This window comes from Capsicum annuum, chromosome 8 (assembly GCF_002878395.1).
Source record: "Capsicum annuum cultivar UCD-10X-F1 chromosome 8, UCD10Xv1.1, whole genome shotgun sequence".
In the NCBI taxonomy this organism is placed as follows: Eukaryota; Viridiplantae; Streptophyta; class Magnoliopsida; order Solanales; family Solanaceae; genus Capsicum; species Capsicum annuum.
Window position 1 is genome coordinate 155,613,010 of NC_061118.1, and position 13,893 is coordinate 155,626,902.

The 13,893-nt window shown below is 35.1% G+C and overlaps 2 protein-coding genes across 2 annotated transcripts; one reads left to right on the forward strand and one right to left on the reverse strand.

Annotated features, from left to right (window-relative positions):
- Positions 1-307: 307 nt before the first annotated feature.
- LOC107839709 (disease resistance protein RPV1) lies at positions 308-4,864 on the forward strand. Its single transcript, XM_047395583.1, has 5 exons — positions 308-783; positions 1,351-2,452; positions 2,580-3,044; positions 3,108-4,055; positions 4,136-4,864. Exons 1-5 carry the CDS (start codon positions 308-310, stop codon positions 4,862-4,864), a joined length of 3,720 nt encoding a protein of 1,239 aa, XP_047251539.1.
- A 288-nt stretch (positions 4,865-5,152) lies between these two features.
- LOC107839710 (nucleolar protein 56) lies at positions 5,153-9,533 on the reverse strand. Its single transcript, XM_016683317.2, has 8 exons — positions 8,911-9,533; positions 8,042-8,256; positions 7,520-7,677; positions 6,960-7,147; positions 6,631-6,883; positions 6,334-6,482; positions 6,085-6,219; positions 5,153-5,680 (listed from the first exon to the last, which is right to left on the reverse strand). The coding sequence occupies exons 1-8, from the start codon at positions 9,113-9,115 to the stop codon at positions 5,328-5,330; spliced, it is 1,656 nt and encodes a 551-aa protein (XP_016538803.1). The 5' UTR covers positions 9,116-9,533; the 3' UTR covers positions 5,153-5,327.
- Between the last annotated feature and the right edge of the window lie 4,360 nt (positions 9,534-13,893).

Here is a 13,893-nt window from a genome sequence, read left to right on the forward strand (position 1 = left end):
TTAAAAAATATATATTTTTTTTATATTTCAATTTAAACTGAAAATTTAATTGCGTCAACCTAAAAATCAAAATATCGAATTTATAAAAAATAAATCAAAATCGAATTGAAAAATCAAAAAACCAAACCAGAAAAACTGAAATAATTTGGTTCTATTCGATCTTTCACTTTTTTGTTTTTAATGCCCACCCCACCCCTAACAAGAAGTAAAAAAACGTTTTGACTTTCTTTCTTCCTCTTCTCTTTGTGTGAATTTTAATAGCCTCATCTCCTCAATTCCAGTTTCCTTGACCTTGGCTCTAACTTATATGGCTACTGAGTTCAAGTCTCAAGTGTTCTTGAGTTACTATGGCAATACTTTTGCAGATCATCTCTATGAAGCTCTGGTGGGAGCAGGTTTTGTAACACTAAGAGGTGGTGATGGAAATGAGGGAGGAGAACAAATCAAGTTTGAATTACAAAAGGGTGTTGAAGAATCAGGGGTTTCAGTTATAATCTTTTCAAATGATTATGTGTTTTCAAGTTTGTGTCTTGATGAGTTGGTAATGGTCTTGGATTGGAAAAGGATATCAAGAGGTGCAGTTCTGCCCATATTTTACCATGTGGATCCTTCTGATGTTAGGAAGCAAAAGGGGAGAATTGGAGAAGCATTTGATAGGCATGAGGAAGAACTGGGAAGGAATCAAAGTGGAAATGAGTGGAAAGCTAAGGTTAGAAAATGGAAGGAAGCACTTAAACAAGTTGCAGACTTGGGAGGAATGGTCTTACAGAACCAAGCTGATGGGTGAGTTTACTAACTTTATATACGGTTGAGCAATGCTTCATCGACGATTTTGAGTTTCTTGTAAACACAGATATCTACTTTGTTAGAGTTGGAACAAATTGTATTTGATTGGGATCATCCTTATTAGAAAAGGAGAGGAACTTGACATTGTTAAATATAATCTGCACTTCATTTTTCCTGCATTTATAAAGACATGAACTAGCATTGCTAAATACTTGTTAGATAATTATGTTGCTTTGAATAGAAACTCAATATGAAGGAGAAGATGATTTGCGTGGTAGTCAAAGATATGCCAACATACCAGGAACTTTAAAAACTAGTAGAAACTTATGGAGTTTGCTTTGAAGATCGGTCTGCAGACTTGAGTCTGTTAGGCCTCAAAGGATAGACTTTTCTTGTCTAATTGCTTAAGATGTCTGTATCTTGGTCTTTCTGATAACAGTTTTTGTACACTATATTAGGATTCTGTGTTTCCAGTAGTCACGCTGCATGATTTAGTTCCAGGCTCCACGAATTCATGTGAATAACTTCGTGTTGGTTACTTTTCCATTTTGTTAAAACATTCAGACATGAGTCCAAATTCATACAGAAGATCCTTAAAGTGGTTGAGAATAAACTGAGCAGGCCAGTCCTGTATATTTGTCCTCATCTGATTGGAATAGAACGACGTGTTGAAAAGATCAACTCATGGCTAGAGGATGGATCTACTGATGTTGACACACTTGTTATTTGTGGCATCGGTGGAATAGGGAAGACAACAATGGCAAAGTATGTATATAATTTGAACTTCAGCAAGTTTGATGGTAGCAGCTTTTTGTCCAACATTAGAGAAAATTCAACACACCGTAAAGGTTTAGTTACTCTTCAAAGACAATTTCTTTCTGATCTTTCCAAAAGAAAGAAGAAACCTATGTTTTCCGTGGATGAGGGAATGACTGAGATGAGAGATGCTGTAAGTTGTAAAAGAATCCTCCTTGTTCTTGATGATGTTGATAGCCATGATCAAATGGATGCTCTACTGGAAATGAAGGACTTCTTATACCGTGGAAGTAAAGTTATAGTGACAACTAGGAACAAGAGATTGCTTAGGCCTTTTGATGTGCATAAGCTTTACGAGTTTGAAGCTTTGAATAGAGATGAATCCATTGAGCTCTTAAGTTGGCATGCATTTGGTCAAGATTGTCCTATTAAAGGTTTTGAAATGTGTTCAGAACAAGTAGCAATCCATTGTGGAGGGCTTCCATTAGCACTTGAAGTTCTTGGTGCTACTTTGGCAGGAAGAACCATGGATATTTGGAAGAGTACAATACAGAAGCTGGAAACAATTCCGAATCATCAAATTCTCAAGAAATTAGCAGTAAGTTATGAATCTCTGGAGGATGATCATGATAAAAATTTATTTCTACACCTAGCTTGCTTTTTCATTGGGAAGGACAGAGATCTAGTAATAGCTATTCTCAATAGGTGCAACTTTTACACTATAATTGGAATTGAGAATCTCATTGACAGAAATTTGTTAAGGATTAGTGAGTCTAACAGGTTAGTTATACATCAAATGATTCGAGATATGGGAAGAGACATTGTTCGCCAAGAATCACCCATGGAACCTGGGAAACGCTCTAGACTATGGCGCTCCAAGGATTCCTATAATGTCTTAATCCAGAACCATGTAAGAAATTCTGTCTTATATGGCTCTTAAAGTAGGGATTCTGTGGATTTAAGTTGTTTTCTACTGATAGCTTATTCATAACGCCTACTTGCGCTTACTTATCATTTTCTGTCCTCTATCTGAACAGGCCACTCAAACAATTCAAGGCATTATCCTTGACATGGATATGCTCAAGGAAAATGACATAGTTAGTTCAAGCTTTTCTGCCATTGATTTCAAGAAACGCAACACAAAAAAATTTCTCAACTATCCTAATCCTCAGAGTGGTCAATTCACCAAGAAAAGGTTTGGTTTGTTTCCATGGCATTTGTCAGATGCCAAAGAAGTCACAAATGAGCTGGTTCTGGAAACTGATGTATTTACAAATATGCAAAAGTTGAGACTGCTTCAATTTGATCAAGTTGAGATTCAAGGATCTTTTGACGTTTTTCCTAAGAGATTAACATGGTTGCGCTGGTCAGGGCTGCAACTAGAGTGTATGCCAATTGACTTTCCTCTGGAGAGCCTTGTGGTGATTGAATTACAGCATAGCAGATTGAGGAAAATCTGGCATGGAGTAAAGGTGTGGTATAATGTGCTTCAGTCTTTTAAGGTATAGCAGAAACTTACTTGGTTTTGTCTAACTCTACTTTCATATCTATCTTTTGTGATTCAGTTCCTTAAATATCTGAAGATTTTCGATCTCAGTCATTCCTACGAGCTTCTAAGAACACCTGATTTTTCCGGACTCCCCAATCTTGAGAAATTGATCCTTCGATATTGTACAAGCTTGATTGAGCTTCATGAGACCATCGGATGTCTAGAATCACTTATTCTGTTGAACCTCAAAAATTGCAAAAATCTGCAGAAACTTCCGGATAGCATTTGCAAGCTAAAATGTCTGATCACACTAAATGTCTCTGGTTGCTCAAGTCTTGAATATGTCCCAATGGATCTAGATAAACTAGATTCACTGAGAGAGCTGTATGCTGATGAAATTGCAGTTCACCAAATGATTTCTACTGCAGAAGAGGTCCAACCGTGGTATGGATTCCTGCGGTCCTGGTTGTGTAAGGGGACAATATGTCCGAAACTTTCACATATTTGTTTACCTAATTCTTTGGTTACTTTGAGTCTTGCTAAATGTAATCTATCCGATGATGCTTTTCCAGTTGCTTTCAGTAGACTCTCCTTATTGCAAAACTTAGATTTGAGCCAAAATAGAATTTGCAGTCTACCAAAGGGCATAACTTATCTTACTAGACTTAAGAAGCTAGAAGTGGAAGGCTGCGAAAAGCTTAAATCACTCCTAGAACTTCCCAATATAGAACATCTCAATGTTACTAACTGCAGCTTGTTAGAGAAAATATCATATCAATCTAGATCACCTAGACTGAAGGATTTGCTCGTCTCAAATTGTGATGAATTAGTGGAAATAGCTGGAAATTTCAAGTTAGAGCCCTTGAGAAATACTGAAGCTGAGCTACTTAGCAAGCTAGGCTTGTGGAACTTGGATTCTATGGGTAATATCATGATCAATTTTACATCTAATATCCTGAGTTACTACCGAATACACAGTAAAGGGTGGACTCCAACAAGGAAGACAAAGAAAGTTGTTCTTCAGGTATGTCCTGCTACCTTTACACACCTGCAAATATTTACATAGGTAAGAGCATATCGAAATTTATGGGTTATTTTTGGCAGGGGCTGTACCAACTAGGCGTCTTTAGCACTTTCCTTCCAGGTGAAAGAGTTCCTTCCTGGTTTAGCTCAAAGTTCACAAAAGAATCATGTACATCCTTCAAAGTGCCTACCTGTAATTCCAGAATTGAAGGCTTGAGTTTTTGCGTTGTGTACAAGCGTTCCTCGATTGGGCTCTCACCAAGCATTCTCCGTCCCACGCGCCTAACTCCGCCTTCAAGAATTCCTCCTCTTGCCATGTGCAAAGCTCAAGGAAGACCACTTCGTTATAGGCCGGTGGAAAATAAACCATATGAATCAACTTTTGATTGCCCATGCATTACAGTTGATAACTTAACTCGGAGTTTGAAATGGTCTTACCAACCCTTGTTCTATGGAGTTCCGGGAGGGAAAGAAGGAATGATGTGGTTAAGCCATTGGAAACTCGAGAATCAATTGAGCAGTGATGATGTTATAGAGGTCAAAGTTACTGCAGGAGATGGAATCACAGTTATGGAGCTTTGGGTCAAAATTGTGCATGTTGAAGAACCAAAAACGCTAGGGGAACCAGGTTTCGAAGATGCAACTGCAGAGAGAGATACTGTCAATCCATTTCGGGATGTTGTTTTGAGAGATGCCAGTTCGAAAAGTACTTGTTCTATTCGGCTTCCTCTTACTTATCGTTCCATACGTGCTGTTCATGAGCCATTCATAGAGAAAGCACTTAAGAGAACTATGTCGGACCGTAACTAAGAAATTAATATGCCTAGCCATGATGAATTTTAGAAATTTGTACTGAGTTGGGACTTCCCAGTAAGCTGTGTAAATTTAGCAGAACGGGGGAAAACTACCATTTAAAAAACTAATTGATGAATCTGGAATCCAGGGCTGAGCTACACTAGTGACAATTTCTATACACGTGTATTTCCAAAATCCAGATGTGAGCAGATTCCTTGCGACAAAGATGCTGGTATAGTTCTGCTGGTGCTTAAAACTCCGGAATACATTAAATAATTCCAAGTGAACCAAAACACGCAAACGGAAGGAAATCATGATGAGGCCTTTCTGATAATAATAAATAAGATGAGCGTTTGATACATGGCTCTCTAGCAATATTAACTTTGTTCGCAAGCAAAAACTGAAAGACGACATAAATCTACCCTAGGAGCATACAGGCACTATTTGAAGAGGTGACGAAGAAATGCAAAGTAGCAAGTTATTCATCATCTTGGACTTTGGACTTCTTTTTCTTCTTTTTAGTTTCTACTGCAGCTTGGAGTTCCTCTCCATGACCCTCCTTACTCTTCTTTTTCTTCTTCTTCTTTGCTGTTCCATCCTCATGCACGTCACCATTGGCATTATCAACAGTCTGATCCTCTTCAGGCTCGGCCTCCTGTTCTAATTTCCGCTTCTCCTTCTTCTTCTTCTTCTTCTTTTCAGACTTTGGTTCTTCAGAGGCATCACCATTTGTGTCCTCGATCATGGATTGAGCATATTCCACCACATCAACTTTGGATTTCTTTTTCTTGCTTTTCTTCGCAGAAGGCTCATCAACGTCCATTTCTGTGTCTGCACCCCACGCAAATAATACATCCTCAGTGCAGAAGCCAAAATAAGGACATCCAACAAAAATTCTTAGGAATGAATTTCAACCAATCTTCAGCCAATAATAAGCACACATTTGGTCTACTATCTCTATTCATGCATGCAGATAAAGTCTGGTTGCATTGACTGAACAAGTACAAAAGCAGCAAGATACAACATTCAAAACTTTTTATCATACTGGCACCAAGTTGTCAAGAAAGTGACCATGCAAGTATGGTTGTACTAATTCCATCTATTTGAACCACCTTAAATCTCTACATCTTCTCCTTATAGCAGGCTAGGGTAATGAGCATTTCATTACGTTCCATTTTAGATTGTTCAGTTTACAGATTGTAGCTAGGTAATAGCTTCATGCTCCCATAACTCACCTTTGTCTTCAACGGTTTCAAGAGCAGATTTCATCACATCTAGGTTTTTTCTTGGTGCAACCCCCTTGTCATAGAAGTCTAGACGCTCCTCAACTTGTTCACGGAGTTTCTCTCCAAAAGTAGTAGTACTCTTATCTGTAGATAAAATAGGGGAATTGAAGTGAAAAAGAAAAAAGAAATAAGCTCTTGCACGAAACCATTAGGTAATGAAATGATTAAATGTTTGCCTTCAATCTTGCAAAGACTGACCTAAGAAACAGTCAAGGCGAGAAGCAATAGAACACTTGTTCGCAAGATAACGAGCCATCCGACCTTTGTTACGAGCAGAGGCACGACCAATGAAGGAAGAATGGAATATGAGTCCATATTTTGGGGTATTTCCTTTGGTTTTCAAGGCCCTGAAACAAAATTATAGGAAATGCCACCCAGAATGTGATTAGACAAAATGTTGGGATCATTAGCTGAATTAAATAATCTACATACCAGCAAAACCTGACATGAGACAATTAGAGCAAGTGCAAACCAAAATAAGTAAGTGCAGATTACCTGAAGAGGGCCTTCTCAGCACCAAGGATCTGAAGGGTAGAAGAAGGGCACTTAGCCAAATTTGTGAGACTACCAGCATGAGAAATTAAACGAGCACCAACGACTTCACCAATCAGAGCAGCCAAATTTGGTGCTATGTCGTGCATTTTGGCGACCAGATAATCATAAAGATTCTTCCTGTATTCAACAAGGTCCATTACCCTCTGTGCAAATAGCTTGACATTAATCAAGTCAACTGGTGACAAATCCTGTCCTGAGAATTAGAACCCAAAAGGTTAGCAAAAGGAATGAGCATCCTTTCCATGACTTGAGAAAGGATGATATCTTACCCATGGATGCTTTAGCAGCTTCTACAATTTCTTTTGCTTTATCTTCATCTCCAACTATTTCAGTTAATGCTGAAATTTTGTCTTCAGACAATTGGGATTTGTCATCAACAAATTTTGCAACTTTGGCATATAGATAATTGTCATTTACAATCTTGACCAACTCTGGGAAATGCCAGGAGTACCATTCTCTGCATCAACACGTATTCAATACAGAAATCAAATGGACTGAAATGGAGGCGGGCTTAAAAACAAACTTATATTTCATCCATATTGCAGAAAGCCATGCAAATGTAAGAACAATGGATACCAAATAGTGCCCTAAGATTTTTTTTAATGACTATACCTGACAAACAGATAAATTATTCAACTGATGGAGAAATGGCACGTATCATGCTCTTTTCTAAGGTAAACAAACATATATAACTGTGACGAAAATTACAAATCAAGCATCAAAAATGTAACGTTGATATTAGTATCAAACTGACCATGGTGTGGCACTATGGCTGTATCATGTTAAAAGTACAACACGTGGAGTTGATCAAGGCAAAGAAGAAACATACCTAACTCTCATGGCAAAGGTATTTATATCTTTATCAAGAGTATCAAGTAGGACAATTGCCTGAGTAACCATATTGTCAACACGATTAACATTGAACTTGACCTTTGCTCTGCTGTAACTATGACTCAAACCAAGTTGGGCTTTCTCCAAATCACCGTGCTACAAGAAAAAGTGTGAAAGAATAAGTAGAAGCTCACCTATCTGAGGAAGTTTTTAAACTTTTAAGATATACACTGCTGAGTGCTGACTGCTCTGTGTAAATTGTAAAATAGCCATGCAACAACGAATATTGATTGATCCAAAAATTTTATCAGGCTCAAGTGATTGTTCCAAATCTTTTCTTTCGTATGTTATTGATCAGTGAAAAGCAAAATGTTGTTCCTTCATTTCTCCCAAACAAAGACCAAAATATGGATTGAAGGCCCAAACCACACAAACACATTAGAGGGAAAAACAAAATTAGGTATACTTCAACATGGATGGCAAGGATAAACTGTTTTGCAAGTGAATGAATACAACAAACCTTTAGGTTTTCAATGAACTTCTCAAAATGCAACCGTACTCCACGCAAAATCTCAAGAACAAACTCATTACTCTGGCAAGGAATCTTAGTTACTTCGTGGATATGCGACCCAAGCTTAGGCTCTGCCAAGCCTAAGCTGAACTTAACTTTCTTACCTTCCTTGACTTTTGGGAGACTACGCTCCAAGAAGTTCTGTAGCTCCTCAGTCATTTGCCCTGGAAACCCGATTCCAAAAAAAAACAGTCAGAGCAGGCAAAATGAAAATTAAAGTATTTAATATCTTGGCCCAATAGACCATTGCTGCAACCACATTTCTCAGCATTTTAACACTATCAAGTTACTCAAGTAATCGAGAGGATAATTCCACGAGCATTAGAAACACGCTAATATGGTGAAGAATTGTACACATTCCCCATGTACAAAAAACGCAAGTCCTACATTTTTAACATTCTAAATTTTTTAACTGGTTTTTTAAGCATAAATACTAATGCAACACGAAAAGAAACACAAATTAAGAATAACTCTTACATCAAAAGTACAAGTGTTTACCTCAAAAACATCAGAAAAATGCGAGACTTTTGTCACATGCACCACAATCACATGTCAATAACTCAGCCAAAACTCAAACAAATTGAAAACCCATTAAAATGAAAGAGCTTAGACGTCAATAACTCAGCCAAAACTCAAAACAAATTGAAAACCCAATAAAATGAAAGAGCTTAAACCGCACACAAGCAGAAACCCAAAAGACACAATACTTCACAGCTAGATTGTATGCAGAGCTTACCACTACCTAGGATCGAGTGTCGCAAAAAGTGAATATACATAAAGAGTGCAAATTCGATGAGCAAAGATAACAGTAGCTGTACCTTCAGAAACAGCATTGCATTGATTGAGGGCATCAAGGGCAGATTCAAAAGGGTTAAAAGCTTCAATTTTGACGACTTTACCAAAGCGTTTGAGGTCAGTGATGGAGTTGCGAACAGCCTCCGTGTTCTGCCCAATTTCATCAATCCCATGAGCCAAGAACAACGCGTACCCAGACGCCGACTCGTACAATAGGTACAGCGCCATGTACAACTACTGAATTTCGCTTTGATGTTTGTGTAACGGGGGCGAGCAACAATAGGATTAGGGTTTATAAGAGGTTTATAGTGATTTTAACAGGAGAAGAAAAAGAGGGGAAGGGAAATAAGGCTTGGGCTTTGGAAAATAAAGATTTGGGCTGCGTTAGGTAGGCCCATTTTAATTGGACTAGATATGAATTTGGGTTATTCACGGTTGTATATAGGTTGGGCTCAACTGACAGTACAGCATTCATGAGAAGGAAATTACGCTTAGTGTCCCACCAAGTGTTCGATCTTGAATTTTTGTCTCCATAAGAAAAGGAAAAGTCTTCGTAAGGGTGCTCTTAAGGCAAACTTTTGTTCCATACAATGTCTGTGTCTGATCTTGAATTTTTATTCGCTTAGTAAAGGTACACATGTACACTTAATTGGTGATATAAATGATCATTCAACTCTTTTTATTGCATTGATAGGCCATCGCAATCCAAATCACCCACTAAACACTCCAATGTGAGAAAAAGCTTGTGAAGTATTTTTCTATTTATGTGATTCTAAAATTCATAATATATACCTCAAATATGCGAGAATATGAGATTTTATTATTATTATTATTATTATTATTAGGAGGGCAAAGCTATCTATTATTATTAGGAGCAGAGGTGTACAAAAATCGAACCTATAAAAATGTTATTGGATTATTATTGTTGGGTTGTTGGTTTAACGAAATTTTAATGGTCTTATAAAAAAAAATTGGTTATTGGTTCGATTTTGATTTTTTTTCACTTTGGGTTATTGGATAAACTAATAACTCAATAAGAATATAATAAATTACCAATTTTATTTATTAGTTATTCGTGTCTTCGCTCAATTTCTATAAACCTATTCAATTTCTTGAAAATCCATAGCCCGATAAAGTTAAATCGATTCAATTTTCTTTTTGATAAATCAACAGCGAGGGTTTGCAATGACGGCGACATGTATCATGTTAGTTGCTATTGCTTCTATTTTTTGAGCATTTTATTGATGTTATGTTAGTTGTTACTGTTACACGATATTTAAAATTACTACGTCAAATTGATATTTGTTTTTTGAATATTTTCTTGTCAATTAATTTGAAAATTGCTAAAAAAATATCTTAATTAGCTTAACTATTGATTTGACATATTTAAAAACAAAAACAAAAAAAATTCAAACCGGTAGTGCATAAACCGAACCAAATTGAAGCGACTCGTGCACACCTCTAATTAGGAGGACAAATCTATCAAAAATGAAGACATGAAATTGTATGGAGTCTCCCTAATATCCTTTGGGAAAGTCAAAACAATTTTTGATCTAATCGACTTATTCTTTAATTGAATGTTTGTAAATTTCATACTTGTAACTACTTACGGTTAAAAAAAGTAGTTTAGAGTACTAGAAATTTCGCTATATGCAGGATGCGAAAAAAGACTCTCATCACAAAAGTATATTTTGTGCAATTTTAACTTGCATGTACCAACATGGGTCGTGGTGCAGCGGATGGGGTTGTTTCACCCTTAATCAGAGGTTGAGGGTTCGACCCTCGGCATGAAGAAAACTCTGTTGGGAGCGCTACTCCCCAAATGGGGCCCTACCAGGCGCGAATCCGGATTAGCCGAGCTCCAATACGAGTACCGAACACCGGATGAAAAAAAAAAATAACTTGCATTTTTATTTTCAAATTACTTATATTACTTACTTATAAGAGGTAGTCTCACTGCTAAAGTAGGCGGTAGCTCGCCATGTTTGTCTATCGGAAACAACCTTCCTACTTCTCCGGAGGTAGTGGTATGGACTACGTACATCTTACCCTGCCCAAACCTTATTATGTGGAAATACACTGGATTTGTTGTTGTTGTTGTAATCATAATTTAACTATATCATTTCTAATTAATTATTGTAAGACATTTATGTATTAGAAAATAAATAATATTTAATAAAAAAACTTACTTATAAGAGGGAGTTTCACTGCTAAAGCAGGCAGCAAGTTGACGTATCTGCTTGTGGTTGTGGTAGAGGCAAAACTAGAATTTGAAGTCTGTGGGTGCACCAGTGTTGTCAAAGGCGCACATAAGCCTCGAAGCAAGACTCAAAATCTGTTGAGCGTTCACCTCGCTTAATGTGCAGCTTAGATTATAATTTCTAATATACATATTTCCCCCTGTCAATGAGGCTTTCTTAAGAGATAGACTATTTCACTTTATCAAAAAATAAAATGTTCATATATTTGTCACTCATGCTTATATTATTACTAGAATAGCATGGCCTGTGTCAGCACAGGCCCAACATTAAATTATTTTGATTATGTATGATAAATTAGATTGATGTCAATATGAATTATAAAGGCCAAAGTCATCGATAGGCATTCAAACTTGTTGTCAAAATTCACTTAGACCCCTAAACTATGGTCTGTTCCTATCAGACCCCTACCCCCCCCCCCCAAAATTTTATTCCAATTGGGCATTTTTTGCCTACATGGCACTGTGTGTACAATGTAATTGCTTTAGGCTTGTGAGATTATTTTTTTTTTTACTAAATTAAGAATTGAAATATGCCAAGTGCCATTGAGGAGCCCCAAAAAAATTAATTACAAAATTTATATTTAAATTATTTTAATAATATAATGTTTAATTATTATAATTTCTTAATTTTTTTTAAAAAAACACCCCACCCCCTATGTCATCTTCTTCACAGTACCCCACCGCACCCCACCGCTGCGTTTTTAACCCCACCCCGCATCTTCATCGTTTCAACCCCACCCCACCCCGCGTCTTCATCATTTCACAGTACCCCCAACCCCTTTCTGCTATTTTGTTGATATGAATATGGTGGAAACTAATTATCAAGCTAAGAAGAAGAAGATTAAGGCTTTTTCTTGTAATGTGAATATGTTTTTGTTGTGATGTATGTTAGTGTAAAGTTTGAGAAATTATAAAATTATTTCATGGAGAAGAAGAGGAACGGGGGGGGAGGAGGAAGACGATGAACGCTAAGGGGGAAGGAAAGCAGATGAACGTTGGGGGGCTGGGGGTAGGTGGGGGAGTTTTATTTTCATTTTTTAAAATTTTTTATAATTTCTTCTTAATAATTAGTTTTTTATTTTTATTTTTTAAATATAATTATTTTTTAATAATTTGAATTCTCAATGCCATTTTTTATTTTTATTTTTTTTAAATTTTATAATTTCTTTTTAATAATAAGGTTTTTATTTTTATTTGGAGATAATTTTATAATTATCTTTTAATAATTTGGATCCTCAATGCAATTTTTTATTTTTCTTTTTAAAAAATTTAAAATTTCTTTTTAATAATCACTTTTTTATTTTTAAATAATTTTATAATTATTTTTTCATAATTTGGATCCTCAATGCCATTTTTTATTTTTATTTTTTAAATTATTTTAGAATTTTATTTTTATTTTTTAAATAAGTTTATAATTATTTTTTAATAATTTATTTTTTTATATTTTATAATTTCTTTTTAATAATTAGTTTTATATTTTTATTTTTAAATAATTTTATGATTATTTTTTAATATATTGGACCCACAATGCCATATGTCAGCTTTTGATATGTCGTTTTTGTCATATCAGCGTGTGTGCAACACACACTTTAGCTTTTAGCTGATAGGAAAAAAATGTCCAATTGGAACAAAATTCGGGGGGGTTAGGGATCTGATAGGAACAAGCCATAGTTTAGGGGTCCAAGTGAAGTTTGACAACAAGTTTGAATGTCTTTTGATGACTTTGGCCAATTATAAAACATTAATAGCAAAACATATTAACTACTTAATAGTAATTTTTTAAGGAGCCAAATTATTTCATAAGATAATTATGTATGACTTACTCATAAAAATAACAAAATTCGATGCATTTTGAAGTTTAGATCTTTAATCATATGACTCAAATTTGATACATTAAGTATAAAATATGAGATTAAAATTGATACATAAAACTTGACACATGTTGTGTAAAATAGAGAATAATTGTTAAAAAAAATAAAGGGTTATCTAGTCATTGCATATTACATCACATGTGGGTTGTAATTAATAGCCCAAAATTGCAATGTATTCCCCTGCTAAGCCGACATAAACATCATTTCTTTTATTTCTCCTTTTTTTTTATTTGTCAACTTGTTCTTTGAAGATAAATCAAATTAATATTTTAAATTTAAATTTTAACTGTTTTAAAAACTATTAATTCCCATATGTCATATTAATTTAAGTTATTTAATTTTGAGAACACGATAAAACATACTTCAGTAAATGTTTTATCGAACTTTGCTTTTGTATATGTTTCTTCCATTGAAATGTAAGAGTCATTTGTTAGAGTGTATAAAAATAATTTTGAATAAAATGTATTAGTAATGTTTGCATTAATAATGCTTGTATTAGTAATGTTGATATTATTTATGCTAACATTATTTCTTATACACTATTTGATGTGTTGTATTAGAACTTGTCTTTTCAATTTTGATATATTTAAATAAATTTTTTTTAAAAAAAGAATTGCATATACATTCTAAGATTCATCCGGGATCTAGCAAGAATTCAATATATGCTATTTTTGCCTCAATTTAGGTGACACAAATAGAATTTCGAAAATAAATCATACTTTTAATATGTATTTAGATAATTTAAGTTGTTAATTACTGTAATTTATAATATTTTTTATTTAATTTTCAAATAATATACATTACTTTTCTTGTCCAAACTTTTGTGGCATTGATAGTCAATTATATTTTAAAAATAATTTAAGCTTTTAATTATT